The 14,724-nt window shown below is 52.2% G+C and overlaps 1 protein-coding gene across 3 annotated transcripts in view; it reads right to left on the bottom strand.

The window, feature by feature from the left end:
• Positions 1–14,407, bottom strand: part of USP31 (ubiquitin specific peptidase 31) — a 35,832-nt gene extending 21,425 nt beyond the window's left edge. For all 3 annotated transcript variants that reach the window (XM_076350761.1, XM_076350760.1, XM_076350759.1), the window contains exon 1: positions 13,808–14,407. In XM_076350761.1, the coding sequence (XP_076206876.1) occupies positions 13,808–14,407 (600 nt within the window). The remainder of the gene's footprint in view (positions 1–13,807) is intronic.
• Between the last annotated feature and the right edge of the window lie 317 nt (positions 14,408–14,724).

Raw genomic sequence — 14,724 nt, forward strand, 5'->3', positions numbered from 1 at the left:
AAGTATCCACACTATGCACAACTTGCTCATCCTAAATACCATCTTCTATTGCTACGACCCGAAACAGAAAACTTGCTTAGGACGGACCACTGAGCAGGAGGAAAAGCGCAATTTGCACTGGCATTGCACACAGTTATGAACGACTGTCCCAGCCAGCCAGACGCAGCTTTCCCTCTAGCTGGAGCAAGCATAAGGAACCGAAGGGTCACAGAACGACCGACGCCAGAGCAGTGCGGTACCTGATGGGTGCTGCTGGACCGGCGAACTCCAGACAAGGGAGGACTCAGACAGACACAGGTGCAATGCGCACAACTGGCACTACTTTGGATACAGACTAAGAGCTTGGCGAACGCACCTAATTTACTCTTGAATTTCCAGACAGACTGTCTTAGAAGGACACCAGCACACCCAAGGGATTTGCTCAAACCTGTTTTTCTTCCGGACACAAACAGGAAGGGCTTGAAGCTCACCAGCAACCAAAATCTGCACTTGGCAGATTTATCCTTGCTCTGCAGCTCTGGGGACACCCTTCATAACATTGAAGTTCGCACTGAGCTCTGCAGCTGGGCCACACGCGCCCCTTCCTTAGGACGATGTCTCCTCCTCCTTGAAAAGCCAACAGGAACTCACAGGGCTTGGTAGGGTATCTTCCTCACCAACAGCCAGCATCAGGAAACACTTTCTCTGCTCCAGCTCTCTGATCTCACTTTTACCTCCACAACAACACCCGAATGGCCAGCCAGCACTCATCACTGTGCACCAGGGGACATGGCACAGGCTCTGGAGGATGGGCGCCAGGCACCAGCATCTGCATTCAGCAGGAATACTCTCTGGAGTAACGTGCCATGGTGGGCTGACCCCAGCAGCTGAGCCAGGGTTCCTTCCCGAGCAGCAGACGCCACCACTGCTGTAGAAAAGCCAGCATGTTCTACTTCTTCAAGGAGGCATTGGGCTGCAGCCAGGAGAGCCAGCCTGCTCCTCCCGCTGCTCAGGAAACAGATGAACGTCCTGCCTAACACATCACAGGTCAGCCACCCCCATGTTCCCACTGCACCTATTTTAACCACAAAGTCAATACCAGGCTTTTCTTTGTAAGAAATAGGCTCATGGCAAAGCTCACGTCAGTTGCACAGCTATTACCCAACCTTCCTGTGCTGCATACTACCAGGAAAAGCAATCCTGTTTGGGATGTGCTACACCTACGTCCTTCAGTACACCTCCGGAGAGACAGAAAGTGCTCACGTGGGACTTGAACTTGTTTGAGCAGGGTCCCCAAAAAGGGGCAGCGGCACCAGCAGAGACCAGACTGTACCTGCAGGGCAAGAACCACACGGGAAGGCTGTGGCAGACCAGCCGCCCCAAGGAGCGCCCAGAGGGGCCAGGCAGGCTGCACACGCGCACAGGACCAGAGCTCCTCCATTTCTCTGATCAGACTTCGTAACAGATTTGAGAAATGAGGTTGGGCTGCTTGCTTTATCCCTCTAGAAAATGGGGTCACCAGAAGGGGGGGGTGATGAAAAAGACAGGAAAGGACTGATAAACATATACTCTCTATCCTCTATGATCTGTCCACCTGCCTCAAGGCAGCAAAATAAGGGAAAACAGAAATAATCTGCTCTCATTACATATGTGCAAGCCCTTCTGACAACAGATTTACTGCCCTTGCCCGCACAGGGACCAACACCCTCCCACACAAAATATGTAAACACAGTTTTAAACAAGTAGCAGTCCACAGTGAATACTCACGTCTGCACCACACAGGTGCGAGCCCAGCACACCCCTGCTTGGTGCTCACCGTAACGTGAGCTTGGGACGCTGCTGCAAGCCGATTTACCGGGGAGAAAAATCTGAAGTAGTCTGTATGGACTCAAAGATTAAAGGGGACCAAACAGCCTTCTAGTTCCCATTAAGCAAAACAAGACCCACTGGCAGGAAAAAAAGTGACAAAACATGATCCAAAAAATTATCTTAAGCCTCTTCAGGTATCAGCCTGATACCTCTTGCCCTCCTTCAGCAGAAAGCCTAGTGAATTATTCATGTTGCACCAATTTATGAAATTTAACACTAACACCTGAAAATACAGTGAACGTACTTGCAGATCCTGGTCCGACACCTAAACACTCGACATTCACCCAGCAGATATTGGGACAATATAGCAATGACCTAGAGAAGCCTAGTTTAGCTGTGCTAGAAACCCACCACCCCCGAGTCACACTTAAAGACACAACCTTGTAGTTTCACCAGCTGACGTTGACTAGCCTAGACCACAGACGCTCTCATGACCAGATCTCTCCTTCGCATCCTTCAGCTGAATACCACGGCAGAGAGTCCCACTCCTACCAACTTTATTACAATTCCCGGTCTTACACTTCTCCCGTTAGATTTACAGAACACTAGTTTCTTGATCAGAGCACCATGCATTCTTTTATTTTTAAGAAAGCTCCAGGCTGACCCATCTTAGGGCGCTCACGAGGCAGCTCCTCACTGTTGGATACCAGCAGGGCCAAGCAGCAGGTCTCGAGGAGCACTGCTCCGCAGACCCAGGCCCTGCCTCAAGCAGGGGCGTTGGAGCCGGTCACCCTTCCAGCTCCATGACACCATGACTTGAGTCCACGGTCGCAGCTAACAGTCAGCCATTGCTGACAGGATTTAGTGGGTCATCTAGAATTAGGAAAAATTCATATTCAACAATATCCAAAACATCCACAGCAAGGAGAGAAGGCTGATATTCACAGCAGCTGTGTTTAGCTGAACGCTCCCAGACAACAGCGTAGGGAAGAGTTTAAGACATACATGTGGAGACTTCCTTTGCCAACATTATCTTTGTTCAAAAAAATTACATTGAAAATTAAATTTAGCCCTTTAATTACTGTGTCAAGTTCCAAATGGAAGATCAATCACTGAAGTGTGAAGCAGAGATTTTAGTCCAGTCTTAAGTGGTTATCTCACTACATCTTTTCTCTAGAACTGCTATCCATGCCTCCACATAACACACTTTCCTTTTAACAGCCTTATGCATCCCTCCCATTCCCTCCTGCACCCAGCTCAGCACGCCAAGGTGACCATGTCCAGTACCACCACTGAGGGAGGAGGGCTCCAAAGGCAGCACAGGTCGCAGCAAGACCAAGCTCATTCTTCTCAGCAGTGAGTTGACTGGAGAGGGCCAAGAGAAAGAGAGGTGCTGAAACACACACACACTCCCCTGCCACCAGCAGTGTATGGTCCCCTCTGCACTAAGATATAAAAAGGTATGAAATCATCAGGCCAGCATTAATGCTTTTCAGTCGGCATGCTAAGAGCCAGCTGCCTTACCTGGTCTACTTTTAGTGAAGTTAGCCAACAGGTGCTACCACTGCACTTTAAGTCCTAGTCTAGACAGAGTTGAAGATACAAGGGTCTTTAGTATTGCTAGGAGGAAGTGAATCTGGTATTTCAAGTAAAAAAGGGGGCATGGGGGGGTTCTGTATGGAAACAGACATAAGTAAGGACTTCAGGAATCCAGGCTAGTATTTCTTACTGCCTCTCTCTCAGTGTCACCAGCACATCACTCCAGTCTAGACCCTCACTGGCTTTTACTGACGTGCATTCCTGGTGATGTGTCATCCTACAGCGAGCCACACAAGCCTGTAACACCCCACAGCAGAGTGAACCCCAGAGATCCACAACAACCATGTGCCTTGGGCTGTATCTGTGTCATTCCTCGTCTCAGAAGCATCTCCATGATAACTGTTCTGGTTTCCTCAACACTCTCCCAGCCTGAGCGGACCAAGGATAAAGAGCTGCCTGTGGAGACAGATCACAAGATGTTGGAAGTGATTCAGGAAGCACTACAAAATATCAGATGCAATTCCCTCAACAAGAGGCTCTGCCACAAAAACACTCCAGCAATAGCAGTGTGTTCCCAGTGTTACTCATGCTTCCTGCCATCGCTGCTACAAGTGGGTTTGTTATTACTTAAACCTCTGCATGTGCTGCTCTGTGAAACACTATGTGCCTTCCTCCCAACACGCTCCGAGATGCTGGGGCAGCAAAGCAATCCGAGACAGGCAAGGTGTAAAGGAGGAGCAACAGACAGGCAGTGCGGAACAGTCAGTACTAAGGAACACAATCAAATCCAAGTAAGAGATAAAGGCGCTGACTCAAATAAACAATTTAACAATTTGAGAAAAATACCAGGAACTCCTAAAGCACAGTCTCCACTCAACTAGATGGCTCAGCAATCAAATACATCCCCACACACTTCCCTGTCCCCAAAGCCAGCCCCCTCACTCAGGCTGAGGGCAGCAGGCTGTATGAACAAGTAGTGGGGACCTTACAGCCCTGTGCAATAGACGGGGGACTGCAACCGCTTGGCAAGCCAGACTGGCAATTCCTGAACAGCTCCAATAACGTTTGATGGGCAAGAAGACAAAGCGAGCAAGTATCTCATTATTAAGCATCACCCACCCTGAACCTCTTTGTATTTATTTTCTGAGAGTCCCCTTCCAGCTCATCAGCTGCAAAGCTGCCACCCAGGGGCAGCGGCTCTCCTGCCCTTGCTCTGGAGCATGCTCTGGCCTCCTCTCAGCGCAGGGATAAGGTAGTTCAACTTAGTCTGTAACGGTGCAATCCAGGTGACACCCATGCAGCTCAGGCAGAAACCTCAGTTTAGATAAGGCCACAACTGCAACACCCCTCCCCAAGATACCCGCTCAGCCACCCAGGCTGAGGAAAGATTACTTTACACAAGGACAGGTATAAGTCAAAACATAACCTCAAACTTTCTCTCCTCTTTCACTCATCAAATAAGAGAAGGTAACACCTCGTTTTGCTGGTCCTGGTTATGCTGAACCCGCTGCAGTAAAGCAACAGCAATTGCAACTGGCTGCAGATACAGAGTTAAGCAGTTATTGGTTTAAAAAACACATTCAAAACACTACATTTACCAACCCCCCCATAGCCTTTAATCCTCTGCCCCTAATCTGAATCTGTTGTAAGTATAGGTGATGCATCTGAACAGACTCCATCCATCACCAGAGGATATTAAGAACAGGTCAGGAATGATTTTAGCGCAGCTGTTTCAGATGCGAGACACCAGGAGCGGTCTCCGAAGCTCCCTTCCCAAGACCTTTCCACAACTGTACAGCCATGCACCTCCAGCCCCTTTCCTCAGCTCAGCCCCTAAGAGTTTGGCAGAAGGAATGAAACCTTCCCTTCCCCCAGATGTGCAAGCACCAGCACGCAGGCACCCTGAATGGAAGCAGCACCATCAGAAGAGGTAAGAGGGGGAAAATCATAACTTCCCATCGATTGCATACACTTATCTAACCCCCTAATGCAAGCACCCTATAACCAAACAAGTCCCTGTCCATCTATAAAGCAGATTTATGGCAAAGACATATTATTTTTATCAGCCCACTGAAAGTTTAATAATCATTCATCTATTGCTCTAAATAGATGCCATAAATAAAGCCAAACATAGCTGAACTACTGGCCTCTCCTTTGCTGCTGTTATTGTTCCAGATCACAAAGACAAGTAAAGGAAAAATGTCAGTCTGCTATTTTCCAGTGTGCCTCTGGTAGGAAGCAGCTGTGGAAAGGTTTTTGTACACGAACGGATGAAGCCAGCTCATTAGAGACCTGACACAATGACACACATGAGCAGGAAAGAAAGGCTATTCTTCATCTTTCATTGAACATCATCAAGTTATGCTCAATCAGATTTTTTTTTTTTTTCTTTTTTAAACCCACATAGTTCTGTGTTTGGGCAACTTCTACAGCAGACATCTCATGAAGAGTGTTTATCTAAATCACTCCCTGCCGCTCACACACAGAAACAGCAATTTCCCCTCTCTGAAGAGAGATGTTCTTTTCTGGGGAAAGCAATACCCGGGAAACAGTGCGGCTCAGACCTTCTGTTCATCCCCAGGCCCCGGGACAAAGCCAAGGCCAGCAGTGACCCTTCGCCCCAGCGAAAGTGCCAGTAGGGAGGCTGCCAGCAGGGACCATTACGCTCTTTCCTGGCCAGGGCCCTGCCACTGGCTGCTGTGAACAGACCTGCACGGCTTCCAGCACTCGGGACATGTGGGCTCAGCTGCTGCAGGCTGCACACGGCAGAAAAAAAGAAAACGAGGGAGACTCAGAGCAATGAGCCTCCCCCCCTCGACTGAGGCTCGCAGCGATGCCGGCTGCCTCCCCGCAGCAGCACACAAAGCGCTGGCACAGCGGCACACCCAGCAACCCACCCTTACTGCCAGGAGCCAGGGATTCGGTGGCAGAAAGCTTCTGCAGCATCTCCCTGCACGCATGGGGCCCAGCGCTGCTGCAGAGGGCCAGCTGGGCTCGCGGTCCCCGAGCTCAGCACCAGCCCGGGGTTTGCCCGCCTGCCTCCTGTCCAGCACCAAGAACGAGGCACTGGTCCAGCCCGGGGCAGATGAGATCTCTGCTGGCTGAGTTTTACCACAGCTCTCCAAAAGGCAGAAAAAGGGAGTTTTGAAGACAGCAGGTCTGTCAAAGCAGCCAGGGCAGGACAAAACGCTCCTCCTTTGCCCCGCAAGGGCAGCCGGGAGGTGCTAGGGCTCTGGAGGCAGCACCCCACAGGAGAGCATGGTGGCTCTGCGGGCAGTCAGCCATCCCCAGCACCAGTGCAGGATGGCTCCCCACGCAGCCAGGCCCCTGCCTGCCGCAGTGGGAGAAATAAGCACAGCCATTAATTATTCCACTTCAAAAAGTAAAAGCAAGAGGAGCACGGCAGAGTGCAGCATGCCAGGACCAAAGCAGGTTCTCCACCGCATTTAACAAGCCCGGACAAGAAGCATCACCCACCAGCCCCTGCCTGACATCTGTCCTGCGCTAGCGGCTACTCTGACCCTTCCAGGCTGAAGCCTTAGTTAATCCTGATTAACCACCTTTCTTCAACACCTAAGGAGAGAGTGAAGTTTGTCAAGATGACACTTTCCAAGGTTGCTGTGTGCACATGCAGTGCTCCCTCCCCCACGCAGGCACCAGCGGGCAGAGCCGCTGGCAGCTCCCCAACACGGCAGAGCACAGCGGGAGCGGGCAGAGGGCTTGCAGCCGGGGCCAGCGCCCCTCAGCTGCCTCTCCCTCGCAGGAAAGGGACCCAGACGTGAAAGGTGGGTTGTTGGGTGCTGTGTTCCCAAACAGGCACACTCCTTCCCAGGCTCTTCATAGGAGCACAGTCACGCCTGCCAGAAGGCACCGCTGGGAGTCGGTGCTGACTGCCGGGAGAATTCATCCTTATAATCAGCAGAAATACAATTTTGTTCTACAAAAAGACTTTGTTTTCTTGCTACGCTAGCAGAGCGATCGGTGGGATTCAAAAGAGGGAGGAATCAAGGAGCTGGGGAATGCCACAAGTGTGAAGCGGTTCACTAAAGGAGAGTCAAGAAATGCTGGTGTAGTGGACAGACTCTAGGGCTAGGCTTGGGAGCTCAAGGAGCTTGTGCTCCAGCTGCACACCCATGCCTCTCCCGCGCTCTCCAGGTTTTGCCTCAGGTCCCAAGTTAGGGCACGAGCCCCTGAGATGGGGATCTGATCACTACTGCTCACACAAGCCTCCCCATGCACTTCAAGGATGCTGCAAAACAAAATTAATTCCACTGACAATCATATGCAAAAGAGTTCATTAAAGCAGTGCTTTGCAGCAGTCGTGCATTCAGATGGAAGCACGAAATGGGTTTACTCACAATGAAGCGTGGCCATTTATAAATGCCAGTGTGCAAAGCAGGGCACGGAGCAACGCACAGATCCAATTAAGCTGCCTAAGAACAAGCATTCCCTCACCCCTTCCACAAGTTGCCGGACATGACATGGTTTTCATACTTTCACCATTTGTACTTCTGTGGAGGCAGTGTGGAAATAAAGAGCTCAGAGCTCACAAGACAGAGAACATGTTTTGGCAACCACGTGCAATCGCCCTTCCAGCCCCAGAGCAGGTCCATCCAGCCATCAGCCCCCAGGGCCACCCCACAGCAGGGCTGCAGAGCTGGTCTACACTGGGGTCTCTTCCCCTGCCTCCCCCTCGCCCTTCCCTCCGCTCGTCTCCTGGACTTCTGGAGATGAGCGGCCACATCACTTCTGCTTCCCCCTCCAGCAGAATCCCCTCAGCAAACCAGTGTCCGACATCTGGACTCAGCAGCTCAGCTCTCTGCTCCCCCGGCCTTCTGCTGCACTTACTCAGATCAAAGTTTGAAGTATAACCCAGAAGTCCCCAGAAAAGTCTTTGGATTTGACAGGTAAATCAGACTACTGCTTTAAGGCAACCAGGATCTTGCTGCAGGAAACCCTTCTCAGGGGGTTTATGTGAGGGGGGGGTGGGGGAAATAAAGAAAAATATGCTTCAATTGTAAGGAAATACACACAAAGAAAAAAGTAAAACAAAACCAAAAAAAACCCACACACAATAATGGACTTGCATCTTATTTTAACATTAAAAAAGTAAAGTCTAACTTGAAAGACTGCCAAAGACCTTTGTGATCCCAGTGAAGAGAGAACCACGTTCCCATCGTGTCAAGAAGTGTCACAGTAATGATGTAGAAAATTTATAACTTGCATTTTGTTTCAAGTGAAGTGTGTCAATTCCAAGTCCCAGAGCAGCTCTCGGACAAGTCTCCCCATTGCAATGCCACCACTGGGAGCACCTGGACTGAACTGGAACGAGCACGTCAAGATCCCACGTTACCTGGCCCTACTTGAAGCTCTTTCAGATGAACACAGGAACTGAAATACCAGCAGCCAAGAGATGAGGGACCGGGAATGAAGGGTGAAGGGTCTTGCATTTCTGCTTTCATGTCCCGTTCTTCCATCTCTTAGTGTAAAGGGAGGACAGTCTGCTCTCCGCAGAAGTATTTTAGGAATAAGCAGTCGACACTGTCCAGAATAAAATAACTGATCGCTGCGCTAGCCAGAGAGCAAGATAATTAAACAGGGGATCCCATTTCACATATAACTGGCCCCATTAGCAAAGCACAAGGGCTCTAACGAGTGGAAGAGCTCGTGGCTAACAGCTCTGAGTGCAGGACTGAAGGCTTCCAACGCCCAAACTGCACCAAGCAGCCCCACGCTGAGAACGGCCGTCATTTAATCCACAACGGGAGGTAAAGGTACTGAGCATGTCAATACTTTGCAGCAGCTCCTTCATAATTCAGAGGAGCTGAAGTGACCAACACAGTTGACAATTGCTTGTCCCAAGTGCGATATTTACACCAAGTGCATTTCCAAAACACAAGCACCTTGAAACTGTAACAGTTACACACAGCTAAGAAATCTTACACTAAACACGTTTAAAAATAAATAAAAATGGAAGCAGCACTATTGACCTGGCACAATAATCCCTGCTCTACTAACAGGGACTCATTTTGGGTTCAGATCTAATTCTGATAATCCAACTCTATCCAGTTCTTATGATTTTACTGTATTTGCTGTACACACTGCAGGTCATAAAAATAAGGCAGTCTTCATCTTGTAGGACAAAAAAAAATTAATGCAGTTCTAGCATACAAAGGGTCTTGTTAAACACTCGGCATGCTTTGGTGTGCAACTGGTTTAGCTACGAAGAAAGCCTGAAAACAGAAGACAGCCTCATCATCCACAGGAGATCGGAACTCCAAGGAAGGCAAAGGTAGAGGATTTGGATAAGTATATACAATTTTTCAAGCCCAACTAGTTTAAATAAAAACCCTTCTTGCTTAAGACCCCCATCATCACCTCCGAGTGTTGCAGACCGATTCCCCATTACAAAGGGTGCTCTGTCCTCACTATCTGACACTCCCAGCAACTTTGCAGGCAGAACAGGACAGCTCCCCAGAAAAAAAAACACAAGCCCGGAGCACAGCTACTGCTTATACAATAGATGTTTGTCACCATTGTCACGCCATCACAAAGGGGAAGGAGGAAGCACAAGCTGCAATATTGGCCCTTGTTATGAAAGCAGCAGCTCTGTTTAGGCAGGAAAATAAAAACCACTGAGCAATCAGAAGAAAACGATTGTTAAAACAAACTGCAAATGAGCACAGGACCAACAGGAACATCATCCAAAGCAGAGATAAAAAAACAACATCCATCACGGTGCTCCCGTGTCGTCTCCCCGGGAAGGGCTCCCTTCTGCTCCCAGCCCCAGGGCTGCTACCCGAGGAAACAAACCCCTCTGCTTCCAGGTCCCAGTCAATTCCTTCCCTGACCTTTTCCTACTGCTACAGCCTTCTAGGCCTCCTGCTCCCCGGAGGCTTCCCACCGCTCCCCCAGCTCTCATGAAGACATGCCTCCCCACGTCCTTTGCCTCCTGCTAGCTCAGCGTCCCGCACCCGCAGTAAGCAAAGCACGCACCCTGGGCAGCAAACACCTCTGCAGCAGGAATAGCAGAGGATACACACGGCTTTACACACAACTTCCACTGCACTTCAATCACAGAGAGCAAGCACTCCCAAAGTCTTCCTTGGTGCCCCTTCCACAGCAGATCCTTAACCCGAGGATAAGCCATTGCAAACACTTTAGAGAGCGCTCCACACAGATTCGCGCTGCAGACTGGGAAGAAAAAATTATTTAAAAACATTTCTCATGGCAGACAGAAATGTCAGGTTTAAAATGCAGAAACTGGCAGAGATCCTTGTGTTTCAAGTAGATGTGACCAGAGATGATGTGCTAGCTGCTGGCTGGGTGAACACTTCATCTCCCTCACTGCACATTAGCTCTCTTGCAAGGCTCTCTCTAGGCCCTGCAATTACAAGACAAACCATTTTATACAAACCACTAGTTTTAATTGCGTTTTCCGTGTTTTCAGCAGCAGGACTACATGATTCGTGAACCCGTGGGATGGGTTATTTCTTGAAGACCAACCTAAAAAGAGAGAAAACACTACCAAGAAAAAACAGCTAAGGGTAAAGAGCATCTCAAAACTCACCCCCTCAAAGGCCTCTGTCCACAAGGACTCAGAGAGACCCTCTCTTAGACAAGAATTTCCTCTGCCCCAAGAAAAAAGCCTACAGATATAAGAACGAGCAAGAGGATAAGTATTATCCTTTATCCTAAAATACGCTTAGCGCCTGCAGATAAGTGCTTAGGAATCAGGAACAGTCTTTGCCCAACTATATTCAGTGCCAAAAGAGGGAAAAAAAGAAAAAAACAAACACACATGGATTTCTAAGCATGCTGGCTAAAGAGCTTTTTGACTATGAAATAAATATTACTGTCAATAGCTATTACTGTTGGAGTGAAAGTGCAAAATGACTCTTCTGAAAACACTTTTCACCCTTAAAAAAAAATTAAAGCAATGAAGATAGGGAATGTTCTACCCTCTCTCCAAAACGAGGTTGGGGGGATGTTTTTCTTGTTTTGGGGAGAAGCAGCAGTTTCCAGAGTGAAAATGCCAATCTTCACCTTTCTCAAATCTAATCCTGTTGTTTACATCTTTAAATTAACTGTGCAAATCTGCTGCTGAAAAAAAATTTAATTAAGAACACTGAATTTAATAGCAGGTTCAGGCTACTTAACTGTCTTTAGAGGCGTTAATTTACTATTAAAAGTAATTGACCCCTGTAAGGAAACAGGCAAGTACTTGACATAATGACAAAGTTGTTCTGAGTAAGACACAGGCTGTTGACATTGTGCAGCACTGAACAGGACCTACTGGGACAAGATCCCCCACAGCAAGACGCTTTTTAAAGTCCTCCAGGGGACCTGGCAAGTAGAAGATTGATGGGCTCCTGCTACATCAACGAGTAGAAAAGCATTCGCTTACCGTTAGTGACGCCTGCAAATAAGCAAAGAAGTTCCACTATAAAAAAATCAAACTTGGAACATGGCCTTAATTTAATTTACAGACCTGTTTCTCTTCCTCCTTCTGTCACTCTTATCTGAACGCCTCTACTGCAGGCCTGCATAAACAGCGTATCTTGGCCTAGAAAGTGGTCTGCTTTCCCCCTTGATTTTATCAGTTACACTGGCAAAAGATAATTCTGCTTTCGCAACCTTTTATTCACGTTATTACTCAGGAGAAATCTACAATTTCTACTCCTGCCAGAACGCCTCTAAAGCGGCAGATTATGATAAAGGTGAGTGCCCCGCGGTGCTGCCAGGACCGGACGCACCGAAACCACAGCTGAGCCGATCAGCTTCCCAAGCGCTCCTCCATCAATAAACACTTCTGAAAACACCAGACTCGCACACGGTCCCTACCCAGCGCCCGTGCGGCCACCTGCGCCAGGCGTCCTTGAGAGAGGGCAGGCGCCTTTGCTCCAAAGGGCAAATAGCCAGGCTCCCCAGAGAACACCCCCCGCCCGGCAGTGGTGAGGGTGGATGCAACCGCCTGGAAACACACAAGGGAAGCAAAGGGAGGAGGTGCCAGCCGTGCGTCAGTCCAAGCAACTGAGGGTGCCAAAGACCGCTGACACCTCAGAGGAGCCTCTCGGACATCCCATCATCCAACAGACACCGAGGGAGAGCAGACGCTGGTACACGGTCTCTACCTGCTGCCGCGCCTCACCTGAACTGAAGGCAGAGCGCCCGAGAACGTGTGAACTACGTTCTTGCCGTATTTTCATGCATCTGTGCATCCCCTCCCCGACTCATTCTGCAAGAAAAATTTCCCTAAAGCAAAGGTCTTTAAGTCCACGGTGTGGAAGCCGCCACCTACCCTCTCATCCTTTCACATGGCCAAAGGGTTTTATATGCCAGGGAATCGCTGCCACAATGAAGCTTCACAAGATTCTGTTTCGAGAAGCAAGGTAGGCCTGGAGCGCTTTTAAAACAGTTCTGACTTATTGCATCCAAAAGCATTGCAGGGAGTTTTTAAACCATAGGTGCACCCTCTGCTACAACAATTCCTGGGGCGAGCGCACGGCCCGTGGCAGGGCACAGCACTACACGGCAGGGCAGGGCAAGAGACGGCTGCTGTCAGATCAAACCGCGGTGCGAGGGCTCCAGCACGGAGAACACCACGGTATTAAACATGAGTTAGTTACGATCTCGTACTCCTGCAACTCATTCCCCAAATCAGGCCAAACTCCCAAGTGCTCGGGCAGACTGGGCAGCACACTTCTCAACAGCCTCCTCCTCCTCCTCCCGTGCACGCTCACAGTGCCCGGCTCCAGTGCCGCAACAACAATTAGTCGCAACTTTTCTAAATGCAGCATGACGGAGGTATGAAGCAGCAAAGTGGACACTTTCACAGTAAAAAGCAGCAGAGCTGTCAGCCGGCTTTCAACGTCATCAGTAACGAACGGAGCAGCAGTGCCCCGACTGCAGGCGCTCACCCCAGGGACAACCGCAGAGCCGAGGGGCAGCTGCCATGGCCGATGGCGTGGGCACACAACGCTGCCACTTGGCCAGACTGCGCGCAGGCTGGGGGTCTGCTTCTCCTGAAGGATGCCGGGAAGCCGGAGCAGCTCTCCGGAGCTACCGGCATGCAGCTGGCGAGGCCTGAGGCCTTTTCACACCATTTAAGCGCTTGGACCAGCAACAAGGCCCCGCCGCACCCCGACGACTAGAGCAGCCGGGCGGCCTGTGGTGCCCGCATGGCGTGGGGGAACACACGTTTTCTGGTGTCACCGCCAGCACAGGCCTCTCCCACCGGCCTCCGCAGCGATGCGCGGAGCCCAGCCCCAAGCACAGCGGCCAGGCGGGGGGCACGAAGGGGCCGCGCCCTCCCCGTGCCGAGGAGGAAGGGCACTCGAGGGCCGGTTCCGTGCTGCTCCCAGGCGGACGAGGCCCGCGTGGTGCGGCTGCCTCCCGCTCAGCCTTCCCGCCTCGAAGAGACGAGGCGGCCGTCCCCGCCGGCAGCCGGGGCCCCACCGGGCCCGGACGCCCCGCTCACCTTGAAGTCTCGGCTGTGCTGCGGGGTGTACTCCAGCGTCCAGAGCGCCCGCACCAGCTGCGCCAGCTGCTCGGTGACCTCGCCGGGCGCGGGCGGCGGGCCGTCGGCGGCGGGGCCGGCGGTGGCAGGGGGCGGCCCGCCGCGGAACTGCTCCAGCGCCAGGAACTCGGCGAAGAGCTCGGTGTTGCTGAGGCACTGCAGGATGGCGTTCATGAAGCAGGTGTTGCCGTGGTTGCGCAGCCCCGCCACGCCGGGCACGGCCTCGGGGCCGCCGGCGGGCCGCGGCGGGGGCTCGGGGCTGCGCGGCGGGCCCGGCGGGAAGCAGCTGCCCAGGCCGCCGGCCGCCTGCGGCGGGGGCAGGCGCGGGGCGTGCGGGCCGCGGGGCTCGGGCTCGCTGCTGTAGTGCGAGAGGGTGGAGAGGGTCTTCAGCACGCGGCTCATGAACCCGCCGAGCGACCGCCCGGACGGGGACGGGGCGGCGGCGGGGGACGGGGCCGAGCCCGCGCCGCCGCCCGCTGCCCGCCCGCGGAAGAGCCGCTTGCTGAAGGAGCGCTTCTCCTTGGCGCTGCCGGCCGGTCCGGGGCCGCTCACCCGCGACATGGCTGCGCGGCGCAGCGCGCATCCCCGCCCGGCCGCTCAGCCCGCCGGCCGCCGCATCCCGCCGCCCGCCGGGCCGCAGCCGCCGCGGCTCGCCGCCTCACGGCGCCGCCATGCAGCGGGTGGGGCGGGGCGCGCCGTTACGTGACCGCGCCGCCACCTTAGCGGCGGGCAGGCGCCGCCGCAGCGCCGCCATCTTTGTTGCGGGCAGGGCGGAGGGGCGGGCGCGGGGCGGGAGGGGGCGGCCGAGGCCCCGCCCCGCCGCTGACGCCTCCTCTCCCCGTCCCCACGGGGACAAGCGGCGCGTGGGAGCGGGCTGG

This window comes from Aptenodytes patagonicus, chromosome 13 (assembly GCF_965638725.1).
Source record: "Aptenodytes patagonicus chromosome 13, bAptPat1.pri.cur, whole genome shotgun sequence".
NCBI lineage: Eukaryota > Metazoa > Chordata > Aves > Sphenisciformes > Spheniscidae > Aptenodytes > Aptenodytes patagonicus.